The sequence below is a fragment of the Somniosus microcephalus genome, chromosome 20 (assembly GCF_052327205.1).
Source record: "Somniosus microcephalus isolate GS21.2 chromosome 20, FLI_Smic_1.0, whole genome shotgun sequence".
In the NCBI taxonomy this organism is placed as follows: domain Eukaryota; kingdom Metazoa; phylum Chordata; class Chondrichthyes; order Squaliformes; family Somniosidae; genus Somniosus; species Somniosus microcephalus.
The window spans coordinates 46,464,512-46,486,024 of NC_141006.1; the positions used below are offsets into that span (position 1 = coordinate 46,464,512).

General features: G+C 42.1%; 1 protein-coding gene across 3 annotated transcripts in view; it reads left to right on the top strand.

Annotated features, from left to right (window-relative positions):
* Positions 1-1,548: 1,548 nt before the first annotated feature.
* The window catches only part of adprs (ADP-ribosylserine hydrolase), an 88,057-nt gene continuing 68,092 nt past the window's right edge, over positions 1,549-21,513 (top strand). The window contains exons 1-3 of one of the 3 annotated variants that reach the window (XM_085962595.1): positions 3,791-4,033; positions 5,402-5,494; positions 14,269-14,561. Coding sequence is in view for 1 of the 3 variants with exons in the window: in XM_085962594.1 (XP_085818720.1) it covers positions 5,485-5,494 (10 nt within the window). In the remaining 2 variants the exon portion in view is untranslated. Of the gene's footprint in view, positions 1,574-3,780; positions 4,034-5,401; positions 5,495-14,268; positions 14,562-21,513 lie in introns of those variants that run through there. The other 2 variants (XM_085962594.1, XM_085962596.1) reach the window with 2 other exon arrangements.

The following is a 21,513-nucleotide window of genomic DNA, read 5'->3' on the forward strand; positions in this document are numbered from 1 at the left end:
ACTCAAGGGATACAAGCCAACCTGTCCTCATAGTTTAACCCTGTTAGCCCCGGTATCATTCTGGTGAATTTGTGCTGAACCCCCTCCAAGGCCAGGATATCCTTCCTGAGGTGCAGTGTCCAAACCTGAATGTAATATTCCAGGAGGGGTCTGACTAAGGATCAGTACAACGGAAGCGTAACTTCTTCCCCTTTATATAAAGATCATTAGCCTTTGCGATTACTTTTTGTACCTGTGCACTTTTAGTGATTTGTGTACCTGGACACCTAAATCCCTTTGCTCCTTCACATTTCCTAGTCTCTCGCCATTAAGAATACCGATTTGTCTTTGTTGGATCCAAAGTGGATGACCTCGTACTTCCCCACATTGGAACTCCCCCATGAGAACTCCCTACGGCGGGCATGGAGCCTTTTTTACATATGTAGGTTGAGTCCCAATAGCGTCACTGGGACCTGATTGCAATTTTAACTGGAACGGTTCTGAGCGAGAAGCCGCATTGGCTTTCGCGCCAGTTGAAGACAGAGCGGAAGAGGATCGGGGCCAGAAGTTGCCAAACAGTCATGTCAGGCAAGAGTGCTCTGCCGAGCCTCACAACAAAAACTAAGCCTCCCCTGTCGCAGATTCTCCCTCCTTCCTGATGGCCAGTCCTCCGCGAGATGGGCCCCAACAGCCGATCCCACCACCTACTTGGGGCTCGACGGGCAGCTTCTAGGCCGCGCGATTTTTTCGCCACTTGCTGCCGATTCCCGCCCAAGTAACAAGAGGAAAGTTGGCCGGCAGGGATTTAAATGAGGACCATGAGTTAAAACCGCCTCATTTCTGGAGCAGTGGTTAGTTTTCTAACTCTCACTGCTCTCCACCCACCCAAAACCCAACTGCTGTAGAGCATTCAAGACTGACTGACAGAATCTTCACACTATAAACTGGTAACGTTTTTAACATGTTAAAAATCACTGATTAGAGATTTGTGCCAAAGCACAATATATTGCAACAACAAAAAAAATCCAGCATTTATCCAGTATCAGGGTTAGAGCAGGGGTTTGTTCCATCTTTAAAACAAGCTTTTTGGAGCAGGGTAGCTTTACTGATAACGCACCGTACTCCCAACTCACGCCTCATTAGTTCCAGTCCCAGTGAATGATCTTCGAACTCTTCGACCCTCACAGTGCTATGGTCACCTGTTCTTGTCTAAACTACGTGACGGACCATTGCATGTGTTTCAAATATGACAAAACGAAAGCTTTCAGAGTCAGTCCGGCTCAGCAGAGTGCACCTTCTGTTCACTGATCACTGGCAGCTGTGGAGGAGCCAGTGGCCTATCTGACTAAACGAAGAACCGGGGGCCATGAGCCATAAGTTTAGGGAGCCTACAAAAATGGAAACTAAACCTTCATGACATTATAGAAAAAAAACAGCTGAAATTTGGGTTTCGGAACTAAAGCCTCAGAGACAATGTGGTCACACGTGCTTGCAGCAAGCTATTAGGTTTTCTGAAAGCTTACTTTAAACTTTTTTTATTATTATTTGTTCACAGATCGCCTTTGCTATCAAGATAGAGCTAGATGAAGACAATGTAAGTATAGGTCGGTAACAACAACAACTTGTATTTATATAGCACCTTTAACGTCGTAAAACTTCCCAAGGCACTTCACAGGAGCGTTATCAAACAAAATTTACGCCGAGCCACATGAGATATTAGAACGGATTGGTCAAAGAGGTAGGTTTTAAGGAGCGTCTTAAAGGAGGAAAAAGAGGTAGAGAGACGGAGAGGTTTAGGGAGGGAATTCCAGAGCTTAGGGCCTTGGCAGCTGAAGGCACGGCCAACAATGGTGGAGCAATGAAAATCAGGGATGCTCAAGAGATTAGAATTGGAGGAGCGCAGATATCTCGGAGGGTTGTAGCATTGGAGGGGATTACAGAGATAGGGAGGGGCGAGGCCATGGAGGGATTTGAAAACAAGGATGAGAATTTTAAAATCGAGGTGTTGCTTAACTGGGAGCCAATGTTGGTCAAAGAGGTAGGTTTTAAGGAGCGTCTTAAAGGAGAAAAGAGAGGTAGAGAGACGGAAATGTTTAGGCAGGGAATTCGAGCGCTTACAGCTTAGCCAACAGAAGGCACGGCCACTGATGGTTGAGTGATTATAATCAGGGATGCTCAAGAGGGCAGAATTAGAGGAGCGCAGATATCTCGGAGGGTTGTGGGGCTGGAGGAGATTACAGAGATAGGGAGCGGCGAGGCTATGGAGGGATTTGAAAGCAAGGATGAGAATTTTAAAATCGAGGTCAGCGAGCACAGGGGTGATGGATGAACTGGAATTGGTGCGAGTTAGGACACAGGCAGCAGGGTTTTGGTTGACCTCAAGTTTACGGAGGGTAGAACGTGGGAGGCCGGCCAGAAGTGTGTTGGAATAGTCAAGTCTAGAGTTAATGAAGGCATGGATGATGGTTTCATCAGCAGAAGAGCTGAGGCAGAGGCGTAGTTGGGCGATGTTACAGAGGTGGAAATAGGCGGTCTTAGGGATGGCGTGGATATGTGGTCAGAAGCTCATCATGGGGTCAAATATGACACCCAGGTGGGGAACAATGTTCCCTTTTAAGCTGCGCAGTTGCATAGTGGCACGGCCATGTGGCCACACAGTGCTCTGCAGTTCCCGTGCAGCCGGCTTAACGGCTTCTAAATAGGAAAAACCGCGCATGCACGATATTTTGAATCAGCTGTGCACCCAAAAAATAAAATTAAAGGGAACATTGGTTGTGAACAATCTGGTTCAGCCTCAGACAGTTGCCAGAGAGAGGGATGGAATCGGTGGCTAGGGAACAGAGTTTGTGGAGGGGACTGAAGACAATGGCTTCGGTCTTCCCAATATTGGCCCAGAAATTCGGGTCGGGGGCTTCCCGCGGGTGCAAGCCCCCGACCTGCACTTAACTAGCGCGCCGGCCGTTGTGCTGTAGGCCCGTGTGGGATTCCGATCTTGGGCCTGCTCCAACTGCTGGCGCGCAATGCTTGCGTATCCCAGGGGCGCAGTTAGTTCGAAGCGTCCCCTGGGATCACGTGGGCCATGGAGAGCCAATGGTAGCAGGGAATGCTTCATTCATAAGTTTGACAGGAAGAGCTGTCAAGCCCCAAAACATCACTAAAGCTTCAAATAATTTTTTTTTTTAAATCAAATTTTAAAAATAACTATAAATTACATGAAATAACTATTTTAAACAATTTAAATTTTTGAAAAAATTAATTACATTTTCTAACGGGGCTAAAAATAAACTTACCTTTCTTTAAAGTATTTAAAAGTAATAAACCTGTGGAAAAAATGTTTTAATTTTAATTAATTCACCACTTACCTTGTTAAAAGCAGGCCTTGCGCCTGCTTTTTAAAAGTGTAACTCCTGGAGACTTACCCTCCCGGAAAAACCTGCAAAAAAAATGTAAGTTCAATGCGCACGCGCTGCCTCTCCGGCGCACGCGTTCGACCACTGAACCCCTTCTTTCAGGGGAACGGAAGTGCCGGTTTCCTGCGCATGTGCAGTGCATGCATGAAACCGGCACTTTCGTTGGGTGTACTCACGCGTTGGGACCCGAGTTTCTGGGCCATTATGTTGATTACAAAATGTGTAACCAGTTAACAGTTTCATCTGTAACTATTTGTTAAGTGGTTGCTGCATGAACCAGATTTAACACACATTCCCCTCGCAGCAATGCACATATGCGTACTGGCTGGCCAAATTCAGGATATAGACATGACAGCTGAAGGACCAGCTCAAAGGTCAGATCAGTCAGTCTTCTGGCCTATCCTCTATTTGGAAATTCAGTAATGCATACAGGGTGTCTTTTTCTAAACATGTGTTGTGCTTTCCTTCTACATTACTGTGAAATGAATGCTGAGAGAGGTAGAAATGCATTTGCAGTGTAAGTTGTCTCACTTAAAGTACCCACCAACGAGAAAGAAAAATATGACACGAATTCCTGGTCTAAGAATAAAATATTTTGAAGCAACCCTCACGACTAGAACTGGAACATTTAGGGAGAGTGGAAGGTAAGATTTATGTTTTCCTTATAAATCAATATTTTCAAAACTGTGTTTTCCACTGTTTTTTCTGGATGCCCATTCAAACTAGCATCAGGAAAATGGAGCAAGACAAAGAGGCTCTGAGTCCACGGCAGTTTTGAGAATAGCTTTAATAAAGCTCATGTTTCAAAGTGCCATGACAGCCTTGTGAGTCCTCAGTAAAGAGGATTGAAAATACCCTGTACAGGTCAAACTGCAGGAAAAAAACTAAACGTGCAAAAGATATTTGCATCCCTGGAGGATTTTGAGGGTAAACCCCAATGACTACACTATTTAATCACACCTCTAAGATTTTTATATTTGAGTTCCCCCCTTTTCCTGTACAAAATAATGGCCTGGAATTTGCGGTGGGTATGGCGGAAATAATACGGTTGATGCAAATAGGCTCCGGGCCTGTTTGCATCAGCGTAAGGGGCTATCTCAGGCATGTTTTAAACATTTTCATCTCGGAAATCATAGGCCTAGAAATTCAGTGGGCTGCGCCACCCGTTAGCACCCAAAGAGGGCACTTAGTGGGTTTTGCGCCACTGGCCACGCCTTCCGCTAAATTTAGCAAGGCGCTAATGGCGGCGCTAGCCATTAGCGCTGCGCCACCACCGATGACATCATCGGTGTGCGCAGCGCCCCGCTACCACCCCGATCGCCAAATTTGGTAGCGCCCCCTGCTGTAACGCCGGTCGCAATTTGCGACCGGTTCAGATGAGCCTACCTGCGGCGGTAGAGGCGCTGAGGTGCGGGGCGGCCATTTTTTTTGCTGGCCCCCTGCCAGCACCTCTTCACGCCGCCGTCCCCGGCCTCCTGAGCCCCCCCCACCCCCCGCGTTGTGCCGGCTGTGTCCCAAGAGCCCGGCACTTCTCCTCGGTGCTGGGCTCTTTTGCCGGCACTCGCGATCTCTGATCGCGCTGCAGCAGGCCCCTCCCCTTTAAGAAGGGGAGGAAGGCCTGTAGTACCGCAGCGCGCCGTGCCGCAGCGTGTGGCGCTGCGGCACGTTGCGCTGCGATTTTCAGTTGCAGCGCCCCAAGAGGGATGCGGGGCGCCTCGAGTAGCGCCGCGCTTCCATTTGGGGCGCTGAAACTGAATTTCTGGTGGGCGCTCGTGACTCCTTCCAGGGCGGTACTTCCGGCGCCCTGGCGAGACTGGCGCCCCAAACGGGGCACCAGTGAATTTCTAGGCCATACTGTTTAACTTTATTAAATGAGTTTTTCTGCAAATATAAGAGTTTTACTGATGTCGAAATTTATTATCAAAAATTTAAATTATTAGTGATGTTGGTGGAATGGAGCTAATTAAGAATTAAATTCCAATCCTGCAAATTGTAATTAAATCTAATTACAGGATTCCATTAAATCTGATTATGGGATTTCCTTCGGAAATGATTAAGATCTAATTCTGTTTAGTGATTGGAGGACCAGGCCCACATGATCCCAGGTACGTTCCTAAGAATGAATTAAAAAAAGATGTTTTATTGCCAATTTCCTCCTTTTCCCTCCTCCTCCTTTCTTGAAGTCCTTGATTCCTTGTTATGGTACATTCCCATTGGCACCAGTCAACTTCCAATACTCCACCCAAGTGGCCATTACCCTTGTGTGTGCATTGACAATGAGGTATTTTGACTGTGGGAGATATTATAGTCCAGAGTCAGGTTTGTCCTTATCTGACACCGACACACATGCGTTCCAGTGTGGGTTGCTTGATAGCAATTATGAACAGGCAGCCTGGTTGGCTTTCCTCTCCCGAGCCCAGGGCATGAAGCTAATTGCAGCCCCTCTGTTGCTGCCATAGTTGAGATCAGTTAACTCAACACAGGTTTGGTATCAAACCTGAGATTTCCTAAATAAACTTTGCTGAGCCATTGGGGGAGCCCCTAAGCAGCAGTTTGAAACATTAATAAGACTGACTCAACTAATTTATCCTCAATTTTAATTGGTAGTTTTTTCAAACAGGTTTAATTTTTTCTGTTTCATATTAACGTGAAACAGAAATATAATTAAAAAAGGACACACATCAGAAAAAGAGCCATTTGCTGATAAAATCTTGGCATGCATTTTCCCTGAAACAATGACTATATATTATTACAACTCCAACGTGCAGTGGGGATTTCTACTTGACTTTTTGATCTAACAGTTTGGGTTGTGCTGCATCTTCACCATTGGGCTTTGTTCTGGAGTTACGACTTTGCTGCAAATGCATGTTTTTGCCTCTAATGAGACGTGGCAGTGTACATATAAACCTCCAGTGCTTTCTCCCTTTTCAGTTGATGCAAATTTCTTCTACAATGTATATCACTTTCTACCTAGTATTAACAATAATAATGCAGAAGATCTCATCCACGGCCATTAATTGATCCTTAATAATGAACCTGGTTAACAACTAAAAACAAAGACAGCATATACTATTTTTTTATTGCTGAACTTTAATTAATATTCCCATCTAGAGCCCTAATGCCTGTGTGCCAGGTATAGCTTATACATTAATGCTACGTCTAATTGTTCCCCAGCTCAGGTTGCCAGCTAAATGGCTTCCATGAGTAACGGACACCACAGAGAATTTGTGTTCTAATTTCGCTTGATCATACCATTTTAAGTTAATTTATTACTTTTGTTAATTTTTGTTGAAATATCAGTTTGAGTGGGCCAGATTTTTAGTAGTCCTTTTAAAGGGAGGCACTTAGATATGTCCATGTGGGGCTGGGCTTGCCTGGCCCTACATTTTGATGGACCTCCCTCAAAATAGAAGCAACTGAGTAGCTGCAGCTGCTGACTGGCAGGCACAATATAAAATTTTTCCCCAGCCACTGAAGGTCAACGATTATCATTCAAACAGACCTGAGAGACTGCAGCATTAGTTGTTTTAAACCAGGGTTATTGCTAAGTCTCGTACATTGAGAAATGAATCAATGTGCTGGCTTACTTCAGTCATTCAACAGGCTGCTAAGCATAGATCTGGTCCAGTCTGAATGACTCCCTGCATCCACTCCAAGAGCTCTGTGGATAGAATGTTCGCAGCCACGCAGATAACAACAATAACTTACATCTATATAGCACCTTTAATGTAGTAAAATATCCCAAGGGGCCTCACAGGAGTGTAATCGGACACACATTGACAACTATGTATTGCTTCATACTCTGTCGGAATTAAAGTACTTTTCAAAGAGAGAGGTTCTTGTGAGCTTGCTTTTATGAAGTGGACTGTGCGCTTGACAATGCCTTGATTGTACTCCAGCACACAGGAGACTTCTGAATGTGCTTTGGTGATGTCCTGCAGGTGCACAAGAGCCCACTTCTTTCTCCCTGATAGTGAACTACAATATTGGGACTTGCATGCATCTCCTGAACAATGGAGTCCAGCTGAAAATAACCTCAAATAACCCCCGAAAATAAATTTCAAGAGGATTATATACTGTGGTCTCAGTTGGTTCTGTTCCAGTTAACAGAAACTGGAGTTTGTTAATCCAGACATTTGTCAGGATGCCCTGTAGATTGTTTTACTGTTTTAGAAATGATAGTTATAAAGGTATTGTTAAGTAATTAATGAAGTCCACTGAGAGACATTTGATTATTGCAGTTTGGCATATTGTCAGTGCAAGGATAATAGGCCATTCCATTCATGATTTGTAATGCGGAGATATGATGAAAATATATAGGACTTATGGCATATCTACACTGCGTTTGTAGTGTGTTTCTGTTGCACATGAGTATATTATCCAATTGGCGATTCTGAGATCTTACTAAATCAATTTCCATATGTTCTACACCTTCACTATCTTCCCGAAAACACGCCAGGTTCCACATGTACGCCGACGACACCCAGCTCTACCTCACCACCACCTCTCTCAACCCCTCCACTGTCTCTGATTTGTTATGCTGCTTGTCCGATATCCAGTCCTGGATGAGCAGAAATTTCCTCCAGCTAAATATTGGGAAGACCTTTGGTCCCTGCCACAAACTCCGTTCCCTAGCCATCGACTCCAACCATCTCCCTGGTCACTGTCTGAGGCTGAACCAGACCGTTCGCAACCTTGCCGTCCTATTTGACCCTGAAATGAGCTTCCAACCACACATCTGTGCCGTCACCAAGACCGCCTACTTCCAACTCCGCAACATCGCCTGTCTCAGCCCCTGCCTCAGCTCATCTGCTGCTTAAACCCTCATGCATACCTTTGTTACCGCTAGACTTGACTATTCCAACGCTGTCCTGGCCAGAATCCCATCTTCCACCCTCCATAAACTTGAACACATCCAAAAGTCTTCTGCCCGTAACCTAACTCGCACCAAGTCCAGTTCACCCATCACCCCTGTACTCGCTGACCTATATTGGCTCCTGGTCCAGCAATGCCTCAATTTTAAAATTTTCATCCATGTTTTCAAATCCATCCATAACCTCACCCATCCCTATCTCTGTAACCTCCTCCAGCCCTACAACCATCCGAGATCTCTGCGCTCCTCCAATTCCAGCCTCTTGTGCATCCCTGATTTTAATCGCTCCACCATTGGTGGCCATGCTTCAGCTGCCTAGGCCCTAAACTCTGGAATTCCCTCCCTAAGCTTCTCTGCCTATCTACCTCTCTCTCCACTTTTAAGACGCTCCTTAAAACCTACCACTTCGACCAAGTTTCTGGACACCTGTCCTAATGTCTCCTTATGTGGCTCAGTGTCAAATTTTGTTTGATAACGCTCCTGTAAAGGGCCTTGGGACATTTAACTACATTAAAGGCGCTATATAAATGCAAGTTATTGTTGTTGTAAGTGAATAGTTCTGCTAATTTGTTCTATGTTCAGCTAACTTGAGTTTCTCACTAATTTTTCTTTCGCTTGTTATTCAGCTTTTCTTTGGCACGTGTTAAGCAATGAATATCATTATATTTCCGCTGACTCTCACCAATGACCTCTTGATCTGGTAAACTTTTTTTTAGTAATCTGTGGCAAAAATATTTTTGCATGTTTTAACACCACATCAGTAAGATGGCTCAATTCTGTGTTTTCTATGGTCTCTCAGCAATTGGTTGTGTTCCCTCTGTTACTTTGACTTGATTCAAGCAGAAAAAAATGCTTGGTGTGCAATAGAATTCGGCATGTGCCTCATTAACGTGTAATTATTATCCATTCACCTGAAACTTACAAGAGGAAACGGACTGAAACGCACAATTTGCTATGTAGCAAATTGCATCTGTTGGGAGGGAAAATGACAATTTGCTGATACAGATTCAATGTCAGGTGAAAATATTATCACAGTGCTCTTAATACTTTCCGCATTCTCTCTCCTTTAGTATCTCAGAAGTGAGACTGCCAATTCAAGTATCAAATTAGGCATGTTTTTTGTTCCAGATTTGGAGCTACACTGAGTAAAATTGCTCAAATGGTTTTACATGGGATTTGTGACAAGGGACTGGGCTGAACTCCACAGGGATTGAAAACTGTCCAAACCCATCTTACATGGGTTTGATAATGGTCATCATACAGTGGTCCTCTATCCACTGGGATCGAGGCTATTCGAATTCATTTTGCTAGGGATATGTGTTAGTCATCACGGAATGAACCTATGCCCATTGGAATTGTGACATCCCACTCCAGGGACTTGAGCACATAAAGCTAGGCTGACACTCCAGTGCAGTGCTGAGGGAGTGCAGCACTGTTGGAGGTGCCGTCTTTCGGATGAGACGTTAAACTGAGGCCCCATCTGCTCTCTCAGGTGGACATAAAAGATCCCATGGCACTATTTTGAAGAAGAGCAGGGGAGTTATCCCCGGTGTCCTGGCCAATATTTATCCCTCAACCAACATAACAAAAACAGTTTATCTGATCATTATCACATTGCTGTTTGTGGGAGCTTGCTGTGCGCAAATTGGCTGCCGCGTTTCCCACATTACAACAGTGACTCCACTTCAAAAAGTACTTCATTGGCTGTAAAGCGCTTTGAGACATCCGGTGGTCGTGAAAGGCGCTATATAATTGCAAGTCTTTCTTTCTATTCAAACTCATTTCAATTTTGACTGATCACAGCTGTCGGGCAAATGGGAACTTCATTTACTTTCACTATTGACCCAAGGTGAACCAAGTGTTAGAACTGACACTGGTGTGCTCAGGCCATGTTAACCCTTTAAGAAGATAAAAACAAGAAAAGTTGTGAATGCGGGAAATCTGAACTAAAACAGAAAATGCGCAGCGGGTCAGTCAGTGTCTGAAAGAGAGAACGGCAGGCTAATATTTCAGGTGTGATGTTTCATTGGACTTCTAGAACTTTGCACTCTTTATATGAATCATTTTGTTTTCTTGGCTATTTTTGAGTTCTGCGAATAATATAAATAAAAAGTACAGCTGGTGCAACCATTGAGAATATATTACTAAATATAAAAATCCACTTCAAGCCATTTGAATGTTTCCCCCAATTGCTGGTTTTCTCCTATCTTGCTGACCATAGTTGTGGGCGAGATAGCGACATCATCTTTGTTTTCAGAATTGTCCCCCCCCCCCACCAAAATTGAATAATTTACCCTCGTTTTAATGTTTTACTGATCCTAAAAATGTTTTTGGTGCTAGTTCTTACCTGCATAATTTTGCATGGATACACAGGAGTGGAAGAGGGTTGGGTTTACAAGCAGCAGGTATTGGCTTGCTCTGTGACTGGCTAGTCAATCTGTAAAAGAAATATTACAGGTGCCGTCTGCACAAATGCTGAGAGCTGTCGCGTGCTATCTTGTTGAGTCTCTTCAGCTGCGAGTGATAGTTCTGGGAACCCCTATAAACTCAAGACAGACTTCTCGGGCACAAATCTCCAAGGAAAAACATAGGAACAGCATTTTGAACACATAACATTATATGACTTTTATAATTTTAATACTTTTCTCAGAATGTTGTATTTTTTTTGATGTTTTTGTTATATAACAAACTTATTTCCAGTAATAAGTCCTTAGCTTAGTGGAGAAGCCAAATGGCAGCTTTAAAGTCTTGCAAATAATATTTTGAGTATTTACATTGGTTGCCTTTTTTCTTGGTGGCTTTTGTTCACTGCTCATTCTGGATTGGTTGTCTTTATATGTTGTTTTTTCATTAGAAGCTAATCTGCCTGTTTTTCCCATGTGCAGTTTATTCATTGCCACCTCTTCAGTCATGATTTGTCATTGTTTCAGGGATATGAAATTTCAGGTTATTGAAACATAGAAACTAGGAGCAGGAGTAGGCCATCCTGCCCTTCGAACCTGCTTCGCCATTCAACGAGATCATGGCTGATCATCCAAACCCTAGCACCCGGTCTCTACACCGACAGCCATCCCACCCAAGCCCTATCCCCATAACCCCACGTATTTAATCCCCCCTAACACTAAGGGCCAATTTTTATCATGGCCAATCAACCTAACCCGCACATCTTTGGACTGTGGGAGGAAACCGGAGCACCCGGAGGAAACCCACGCAAACACGGGGAGAATGTGCAAACTCCACACAGACAGTCACCCGAGGCAGGATTTGAACCCGGGTCCCTGGCGCTGTGAGGCAACAGTGCTAACCACTATGCCACCGTGCCACCTGCAGTTATTAGGCTGAAGTGCAATGCAAAACTTACATATAGGAAAATGTAACAATCATATGGCCCCCTGAAGTGTGAGAGACAAAATGCGCACTAGACACAAGACGATTTAAATCTAGATCAGTGGGCGGATGTATAATTGTTCTCTTCCCATTTTGGAAAGTAGGACTGGGTAGAGAAGTACATCCTTAATCTCAGTTCGCTCCTTATGCTGCTCTTAAACTGGTCATTAGCTGCTGTACGTCAGTACCCCTGATTTACACGGCCTCCATTTTTCTGTCTTTCCCAAAGTCCCAAGATAACATGCGATTTCTTTCCAATATATTTACACTTAGCTTTCAACAGCAGTGTATGACACAACAAATGCATGGCCTGGAGCTTCCGCTTGGTTCCGCTAGTTTTTTCGGCGCAATCCGCCTGAAATTGGCGTAACCAGCGCAAAAGAACGCAGATTATTAAACGCAAATTACGTTCCGCGCAACTCAAGTTTCCGTGATCTCTTGCACTAGTTTAAAAAACATCATGCTAGAAGCAGGCCCTGCCCCCAAAACTGGCCACGCCCCCAGGATGAATTAATCACCACTAATTGCACTCAGTAGCAGGCCTTTGAGGAGGCTCTAAAGGTTAAGCTGGTTCTTTTGGGTGTAAGGGTACTATTAAGAATGTTTTAAAAGCTTTTGAATATAATGTTTTTGTAAATTTACTAAGAAACTGACTACTGTACCCCAATATAACTAGAAAATAGTTTGGTATTTTTTTTAAAGTTATTTTCAGTAATTTAAAATCAGCTTACTCACAGATGGTGGATTGACACTGTGATTTTAAGATGCTTATGTTTGGGTGATAAACCCATTTTCAGCTGTATTAATCAAACTGCACCTAGTTACCACTCTTAAATACACCAAGGAATATTTTTTAAAGCAAATGCGTTTAAAAAAAAATTGAGTTTTAAAACGCTGCCCGATTGTGCTGGTTCATGGTGTTCGGCGATATGCAAATGAGTTTGAGCGGAAACTTGAGGAAAAAAACCCACTTCTCAAAACTAGCGCGATTTTGGACGCAGTTTGCACCCGTTTTGCCGATTGGACCCAAGCGGAAACGCTGAAGGCAGAGCTGTACAATGGATTTATTGTGGGTTTTCATATTACCTTGTGACGGGGTTCTGCTAATCAGAATCCTTTTCTATAATTACTCCTATTCTAACTGTGTTGGTGTGTGTTTATTATGGTATTCATTTTGCTTCAAGCATTACAAACTCCAGTCCATTTCTTCACTTGAGTCTTTTTCTTGGCAGCTTAATTAATCTCACTGCTGGAGGAAGGCTGTGAACACCTACTGCACAGTGGGATCAATAACTGCTCTCTGTAATAGAAAAGGGTGTCATAGGGTAAATATTTATATGCTTAAATCTCTTTAGATCAATAGGAAAGGAATTGGTGGGAAAAAAAAGGTCATGATTGAGTCTTAATTGGAGATCGCTCGATGGGTACAGAGGTCGGATGCAAGAGTGGCTAGTGAGTGACAGCCTCTAAAACAAAAATGGATCATGCACCCAGAAAGGAGTTTGTCACTCAGCTTGTCTCTACAAAATAGCACTTCAGGAGAATAGGTAAAATTTGTCAGGAATTTATCGGTGTTAAAATGGCTCTGCTGAGGGATCCAGGTAACCGAGTGCATTGGAAATTGTTATTCTACCTCTGGTATCAAGATTTGAATCCAGACAAATCACGGGGGATGATAGGCTTCAGTCTGTCGTAGCTGCAAACGGTCCTGAATGAACCAAGTTTGGCCATTCTCAATCTAGTTCATAAAAAGGTCCTCATTGACTTCAGTGGAGAGTAAAATTGGATGAGGTGTAAAACCGGCGTTTGACCCGATTCCGTCAGTTTCCTGCTGAGCAGCTTAGGTTGAAATTAACACCGTGGATTCATCAATACAAGACAACAGTTTAGACTAACTGAAAAGTTGTGTTATATAAAGGACATGCTTGGAGTTGCAAATGGCTCAAGGAACAAATTAGGTGATGTATTGCATTGAAACATTGGGATTTAATTTTTGAACAGGTTCTCCTGGTCATCCATTTATGCCGTCTCTCTGGGCTTTCCATGGATCTTCTGCCAAAGTGAAAGTGGAAGATCAGGAGAACCCCTGTGGACATTCAACCTCAACGTCCTTTTACACCTTCAACCTAAGTTTGATCCAGCCCAGTCACTTGGGATAATGGCTAAGAGTGTTGGGAGGGCTATAAAATAATCTTGGGGTTTAATCTTTGCTTCACAGTTTCTGATATTAGAACCCCTTGCATATAATGTGATATATCCTTACCCATAACTTAATTCCATATCATTTGTAGCTAGGTGTTATATTATTGTAGGAAGAGCAAACTCTTTTGGATGAACATGTCTCTCTAGGGTGTCTTCTGATCTATCCTCCTTTAGCTGTTGTATTTCCGCAGTGTTTTCATCAGATGGTCTAATCCTTTATCTGAGATCTGACAGAATACTTGGGAGTGAAAATGATTAGAGGGAGTTATCTGAAGAATAACATAAGATAAAGCTCTCCAAAAGGGATCTTATGTGATGCAAATCAAGCTTCATCTCATCTTATGTTTTCATCGTAATGTAGGACTGTTAATTTACAGATGTAGTGTAATATGTGAAACACTTCATGTTTTTTATCAGCAAAACGCTTCCTCATCCTCACCAGAAGCAGATGCTTTGCTGAAGCTGGTAAAAGAGAACCAGATCGACTCTTGCATGGATTTGGTCCCCTTCAACCAGCTGCAGCTGTGCATTCATCACCCCACCGAATGTCACAGCCAACACGTGAGAATTGTCGGCCATACTGGAATAAACATCATGCCTGGATATTGGAAAGTGAGCAGAGAAGCTGGGTAGAGTAAAACCCAGATGAAGCCATCAACTTCTGGACTGAATTGGTTCTTTATAACAAGAAGGTGTAAATCCAGATCCAGGTACGCCCAATCACAATGGCGATTTTAAACTGTGACGATAAGGGAAGCCATTGCACCAAGATAGAGTTTCCACTTGTATTGCTTGATGTGTTGTACTTACATGCAGCTGTGACAACAGTAATATGCAGCTGCTTACCTTTTAAACACTGACTGCCCTTTATTAATTTAAACAACTGCATCAGTTTGGAATGAACACCAAATTTGCTTTGAAAGAAATAAAATTTTGACTCATTTCAGAAAATTAAAATATCCCTTTTTGGTAAATGGTGCTGGGCAGCCACATGGGTCAATTTGCCCATTCTACACATGCTGATAGTTATATGCCTGACTTCTGTGTGTCTGCTGATGCAGCACGACAAGGAATGATTGATGAATCTTTAGTGCCTCTATTCCACGGTAGCCTAGGAATTATTCATCCATGACGTCCACTTCTTTCCTGTGACAAGAGGAATTTAATCTTATTGTCATACATTGAAAATAGCTTTCTTTTACATTTTAAATAATCTGTACTTTTCACTTTAGGGTATTCTTTGAATACAAAGTCTGAGGCCCCAATATTTACTGAGGTGTGAGTTTGGAGCAGTGTGGGGAAGGTGAGGGGGAGAATTTATGGTCGGGCTGGGTTTCCCTGAATGGTGCAGTGTTTTAACTCCAGGGTGTGTTTCTCTCCGGGGGGAGATCTGGGTTGGATAGATTGGGGATGGGGTGGTTTTACAGGGTAGCTTGTTGGGCCTGGAGGAAACACTCCTGCTCCTCCTGGCCCACAAGCAGTGCTGTAAAAACACTTACCTGATGGATGAAGCCCTTCTCGCCTCCATTTATTGCTGGGTTTCTCAATTCCCGGGAAACCCGGCTGACATTAGTCAAAAATAGAAATCTTTTTAAAATGGAGGCACACAGCCTCTATGAAAGGTTTATCGACCGACCTGCCTCCTGACAGTGGATTGGCCGCCCACCCCTCATCCCGCCTCCATTAAAAGCTGAAGTGGGCAGGCTCGAGGCAGGTTGGGTTCGATTTGAAATTTTTAGCATTTTGACTTCCCACCCGCTTTTGAGGGTTAAAAATGTCCCCTGAATGTCAGTTTTATTGGATAGTGTTTATATATATATATATATATATATATATATATATATTCATTTATTTGGATTTCAATTTTATATAAATGCTTGGTTGTATTTCTGACTATATGTAAATATATATTTGGATATTTCTAGTCTGTATATGCAAATGTCTGTAAAGGGCTATATATACATGTATTTGTGCACAGGTGTGTAGAGTGTTTATGTGCACATCTATTTTATATATGTGTGTGTATATACATATATCTCTGAGTAATTTTCTAACTTCACACTTCTGCCGGGAACCTTAACTGCTGAGAGCCAATATTACGCAGTCCACGCCAGAATTTCCAATATACACGAAGAGGGCAAGGCTCTCCACCAGAACGGTGAAGGTGGAATATTACCTGTAGAGTGTTTACGCACATGTTTATTTGTGTATACATTGCATGTACTAGAATGTTTGCTTCTTCCATTTTAAAACTATTAGTTTAAACAGGAACACAAGTTAATTTTTCTCCACGTACTCTGTAAATTTGTTCCAAATGCACAAGTACAAGGCTCCTTCTGAGAGGACAGCTCAGCAGCTGAAATCACTGACGCTGTGTAGTAGAGAAAGTAGTCATCAATGAGGATCTTTTGAACACTTGACAGGTAAGGTGCAACTGTGACTGTTAGCCTGGTCCACTTGTGCTGGGACTTCAGTACTGCCGACAGAATCCATAGTGTCTATATTTTTAGACGGTGATTATGCGGAGCGTTTGCCATCTGGGACTCCCTAATAAGCTGGTATATTAAAAAAGATTCTGTCATAGCTTCAGCTTTTTTAATGTGAGAAATTGCTATTTTGTTATAGTGTGCTTTTAAGTATAAGAGGTATTTGGAACATATTTGGGGTTAACGTCGCACATGAATTAATACAATAAGTTGCTATTAAAAGTTACATTCACATATCAGGAACACAATGCTCGACTTACAATGAAACATCGGCAAATTTTCCTGTTGCACAGTTTCCCTGCCTGCTGGAATGGATAATTTTCTGCCATCTGAACTGTTTCATTCTGGTTTTATTTCTAGTTGTAGTTTAACTGAGGATAGCAGTCGTGCATCACCTTACACAGAAGGCTCGCTCTCATATGTCCTATAAGTTGGTAAAAATGGATAATCTGTATAAAGATAAGGCACTTATATCAGTAATTTAAGCTAAAGTTGATTCGTTTTCAATAGTGAATATAATGTGTATTCACAGAAAACAGATTTCCAACTTCAACTTATAGTCGAAAGGCAAATTAAAACGTTAGGTGAAAAAAGATTTGGAAATGAGTGTTTTATGGATGAAATCTCAATATGCAGGCTGCATCAAGGCGTGAGTTGTTTGCCTGCGAGTGCTATCATTGTGATAAAAAAGAAAGTCGCATTTCCCTGGAGACACCAGCTTCCGAGCAAAGAGAAAAATACAACATCAGCATTGTCACAAATCACATCATTAGAGTTATGATTAATGGTTCTTTAAGCCTCATTGGAGGAGACAGTGGAAATGACTTTGCCTTGGCTGCTCATTAAAGAGGCTGTATCATCAATGGTTTGTTGCTTCAAAGCAGAAACTCCTGTTTACGCAACATTCCAAGGTTGTGACGTTGATGATGTCACCTCACCACCAGCACTGCCATCCAAGCTATAGGTTGTAAAATGAAAAATACCGTAAGTAGTAAATCTACTGAGAATTTTACAATGAACATGTTTTAAGAGCTTCAGAAGTGAAATCTTCAAACTTTTTTTTTTAAAAAGCTACTGTATTAAGTGTTTTAAATCCAGTGTTGTAAATGACATCACAGCGCTGCATCACTGTGGAGGTTATGTTAAGCTGCTATTATCCGCTTCACCTTTCCTGTTAAAATAATGCAGCCACATCAAAATAGGGGTTACCTGTTCTTTCAACATATGCCCTACATCAGGAATGGCATAAAATGTGTCTTCAACATATAGAATCCTTATATTCAAAAATCAGGAGGCATAGATTGAAAGTAATGGGTAGAAGGATTAGAGGGGATTTGAGAATTTTTTTCACCCAGAGGGTGGTGGGGGTCTGGAACTCACTGCCTGAAAGGGTGGTAGAGGCAGAAACACTCATCACATTTAAGAATTATTTGGATATGCACTTGAAGTGCCGTAACCTACAGGGCTACGGACCAAGAGCTGGAAAGTGGGATTAGTCTGGATTGCACTTTTTCATCCGGCACAGACACGATGGGCCGAATGGCCTCCTTCTGTGCCGTAAACTTCTAGGATTCTATGAAATTTTGTATAAGGGAGCAGTGAAGTTCTCTTCTCTCTGGTGAGGCAATAAGTGTCAATCCAATTTCAGGCAGACACAAATTCACTGTGTAAAACTGCCCGTGAATTCATATTTCTCAAAGAGATTGTAAGGAGCCACAGTGTAAAAAAACTATTAACTCTCCCAATAGTAAAAGGGTGCTCTTTGAAACTGGTGTTAAAGCACAGTGTTAGAGCTAAGCAGTAAGAGATTAGCGCCGTCTTTGACCCATGCTCTACCCAACTTAATTAGGTAACGTCTCTAGGTGCAACGTGGAAGCAATTTATGCTGCAGTCATACTGCAGTTACTGGTTTTGACACTGCTCTGCTCTGAGAGTAGTGCAGGCTAGCAACACAAAATGATACTGCCCCACTCTCATTTTTCTCTGCACAGGCAAAACAGAGTTTTGAAATCTGTTATTTACAACATGGTTTTTGAAGGAGGGCAAAATATTTTCATTTGGGATTGTTTCGGCATGTTGAACCGGTGTCATTGATATGTGATGATGTTCATTCAAGCAGATTATGGATTGTGAAATCAACACTAAACACTACAGGCTTATAAAGAAATAATACGCAATTATTTACTGAGGGACTCTAGGACCTGTATCCATTATAACACAGGAACATCTCACTGCAACACTTTACGGCATTCTGAGGTCTCTGATGTAAAACATACTATTCACAAGGCACCATGGTTAATAAAGATCAAAAATCCCCTCTCAAGAACACACTCTGCGTCATGATGTGATGTTGTATAGCTTCAAAAGGCAGCATGAAAGTCAGAGAAGGAGTATGCAAATTTTCTGAACCACAAAATGAAGATAATTTTTAACATAATGAATTCTTAAAAACAATCAACTTCAGATAAGTCTGTAGCTTAGCCACACAATTGAGATTCAAGCATAACATTTTAGCGAAGCAAATCTCTCCCCATTCACTCCAATAATATGGAATTTCTAATCCAAGCATCACACATCATCGGATCCGAGCATAACGCACCATCTAAATCCAGATGTGAGCATCGAGTACCCTGCACGCTATTCTCAACCCTCTGTCATATTTCCTCCAGAAAGAGTAGCACACTTTAGGAGTCTAATCACCTTTGTGTAAAATCCATTATTGTTAAGGATATGTTTTGAAAGAATTGTGACATGATGATTAAGTAGCCTGTGGTACAAAGATTTGCAAATTGGCTATTTTTATCTGCACTTTGCACTTTACAGAAATCCTGATTGATGCTCAAAATGTCCTGGGGAAATAGTTCCGCATTTATCAGGATTCCACTCTAATATTAAATGGAAATGGAGAAATTCATGGAACTAAATGGCAGAACTAAATACATTTTCCAATTAATATTCTTAATTTTGCTCGATTTATATTTTTGATGGTGAGAAAGACTACTCATTCTCAAAGGTTTGAAATTAAAATATCCCTTTCATTTTTATTTGTGAGAAAAGGTCACGCAACAAACTAGATGACAAGAAACAACAAATGGTCCTTCTGTGTGACTCATCTTTTATTTCACTCAAGAAATAAATGGATGACTTGGATTTGGAATAAAAGGAAAGGGCATCATACTGTTCAGCTGCATGTTAACCCTTTCAATGTCAATCGCAGCTTTCTGAGGACATGTTGCTTTCCTACACTATGATAATTTGATGCAAATTTCCATTGCTGAAGATCTCATTCCCTAAATAATCAGTAAAAATCTTTAATACAAAAACAAAACACTGCAGATGCTGGAAATCTGAAATAAAAACAGAAAATGCTGGAAATACTCAGCAGGTCAGGCAGCATCTGTGGAGAGAGAAACAGAGTTAACGTTTCAACATCAGCATTTTCTCTTTATATTAAAAATCTTTAAGTTGTTATACAGTTAATTACTGGCAACTAGATAAAATTTTTGCAAAGAAATATTCTGACCAGAATTTTTATACACTGCACATAAATAACAGGCAATCAGCAAATTTTAGTTCCAAAATCATTTTAATAATTGATTCAATTCTACACTCAGAACAAAAATGGGGAAAGAGTTACACAAAATATGTTATAGAAAATGGATTAGACTCTAAAATGTGCTGGTGTTTCTGGGTAAAATTTGACAATGGGATGATTATTTAATGGATTCAGTATTTAAAACTGGAGAATGAAGCACTGGATTAGTATACATATTTTTTTCTCTTGCCAATTCTTACCTTCTCCTCTTCTCCTGAAGGCAATAACTCCCGACTGCAGTATAGTTCAACACATACCTCTGGTACCCTACCCCCCATTATACATGTGCAAGTTTTGACAGTGAGTGTTGACCATGCAGGGCATCAGAGGTGAGTTCCGTGGTATCTTCACCTGACATCCACACGCGGATAGTGATCAGGAGCAGGAACCCTTGCTAGTTTTCCCCCTTCATAACCCAAGGACACTGAGAGGGTTGTAGTCTGCTGTGCTACCACTTTGGTTTAAGATCAGATATTGCAGCACAGATCTGGAATCATACCTCTATACCTGCCAAAAGCAGGCAAGTCAAAAATGGCCCTGATGATAAGATAAGCCTAGGCTATGTGAAAGCAATTCTTACACTACAAGAGCAGTAACACATGAAGTTGTAAGTGCACCCATTATTCCTTCATTTGTTCTGAAGGAAAAACATAAGCACATCAAAATGTTCTTTCACCTAAAAAGGAACAAACTCTTTCATTCATTTTATTGAAGACTACTCTTTAATTTCCTACATTACAACAGCGCTTTGAGACGTCCTGAGATCATGAAAGGTGCTACATAAATGCAACTCTTCCTTTATTTGCCATGTTAGGAATTTATTACTTTTCTTTATATTTTAAAACTTCTCCCTCCCAGATGACCTATTAGTGAGAAAAAAGTTTTAGTTAATTCTCTTTTTTTAAAATATTGCCTAATAGCAAATAGGGAATTTGAATCCAGGTCTTACTGATCAGAGGATAATTCCGGTCGGGGCTATAGGCAGCAAATTTAGAATTGGAAACTGTGCCCCCAAATGAAGCCCCCTCCAGCCACACCTGCTGTGGTACAAAAACAAAGTGACATTTTGGCTTTCAAAAGATCAGCGAGAACTACCTTCCTTGATTTCTATCTTGGGAGTCACTTTTCCCCTCCAAACCCTACTCCCAGTTCACAGAAGCACTCATCCCACCCCCACCTCCCCCCATCCAGTTCACAGAGACAATTTTCTTCCTCTATTTCCTCAGCCAAGCATTTCTTCCCCCCTCCCTCCCCCTGTTTAAGTTGGCTCTCTTCTTCCTCCCCACCCTCAGGTCAAGATAGGTCTCTGCTAGTCCTGCAACTCTGTTCCACTAGTTCATGCTGACATTCTCCTCCCTTCACTCTCTCAGTTAATACCGGCACTCTCCTCCCTGCTGCCCACCAATTCATTCCAGTATTTCCCTTTCTCCTTCCACCAATGAAAGTTGGCATTTCCTCCCTTTCCTCCCACAATTAATGCTGACACACCCCATACCAATGTATTGCTCCCTGCCAGCCCCCATCCAAAGTGATGCATCTGGCTTCTTTTTCCTTCCCCTTCCCCAAAGCAAAGTACTACTA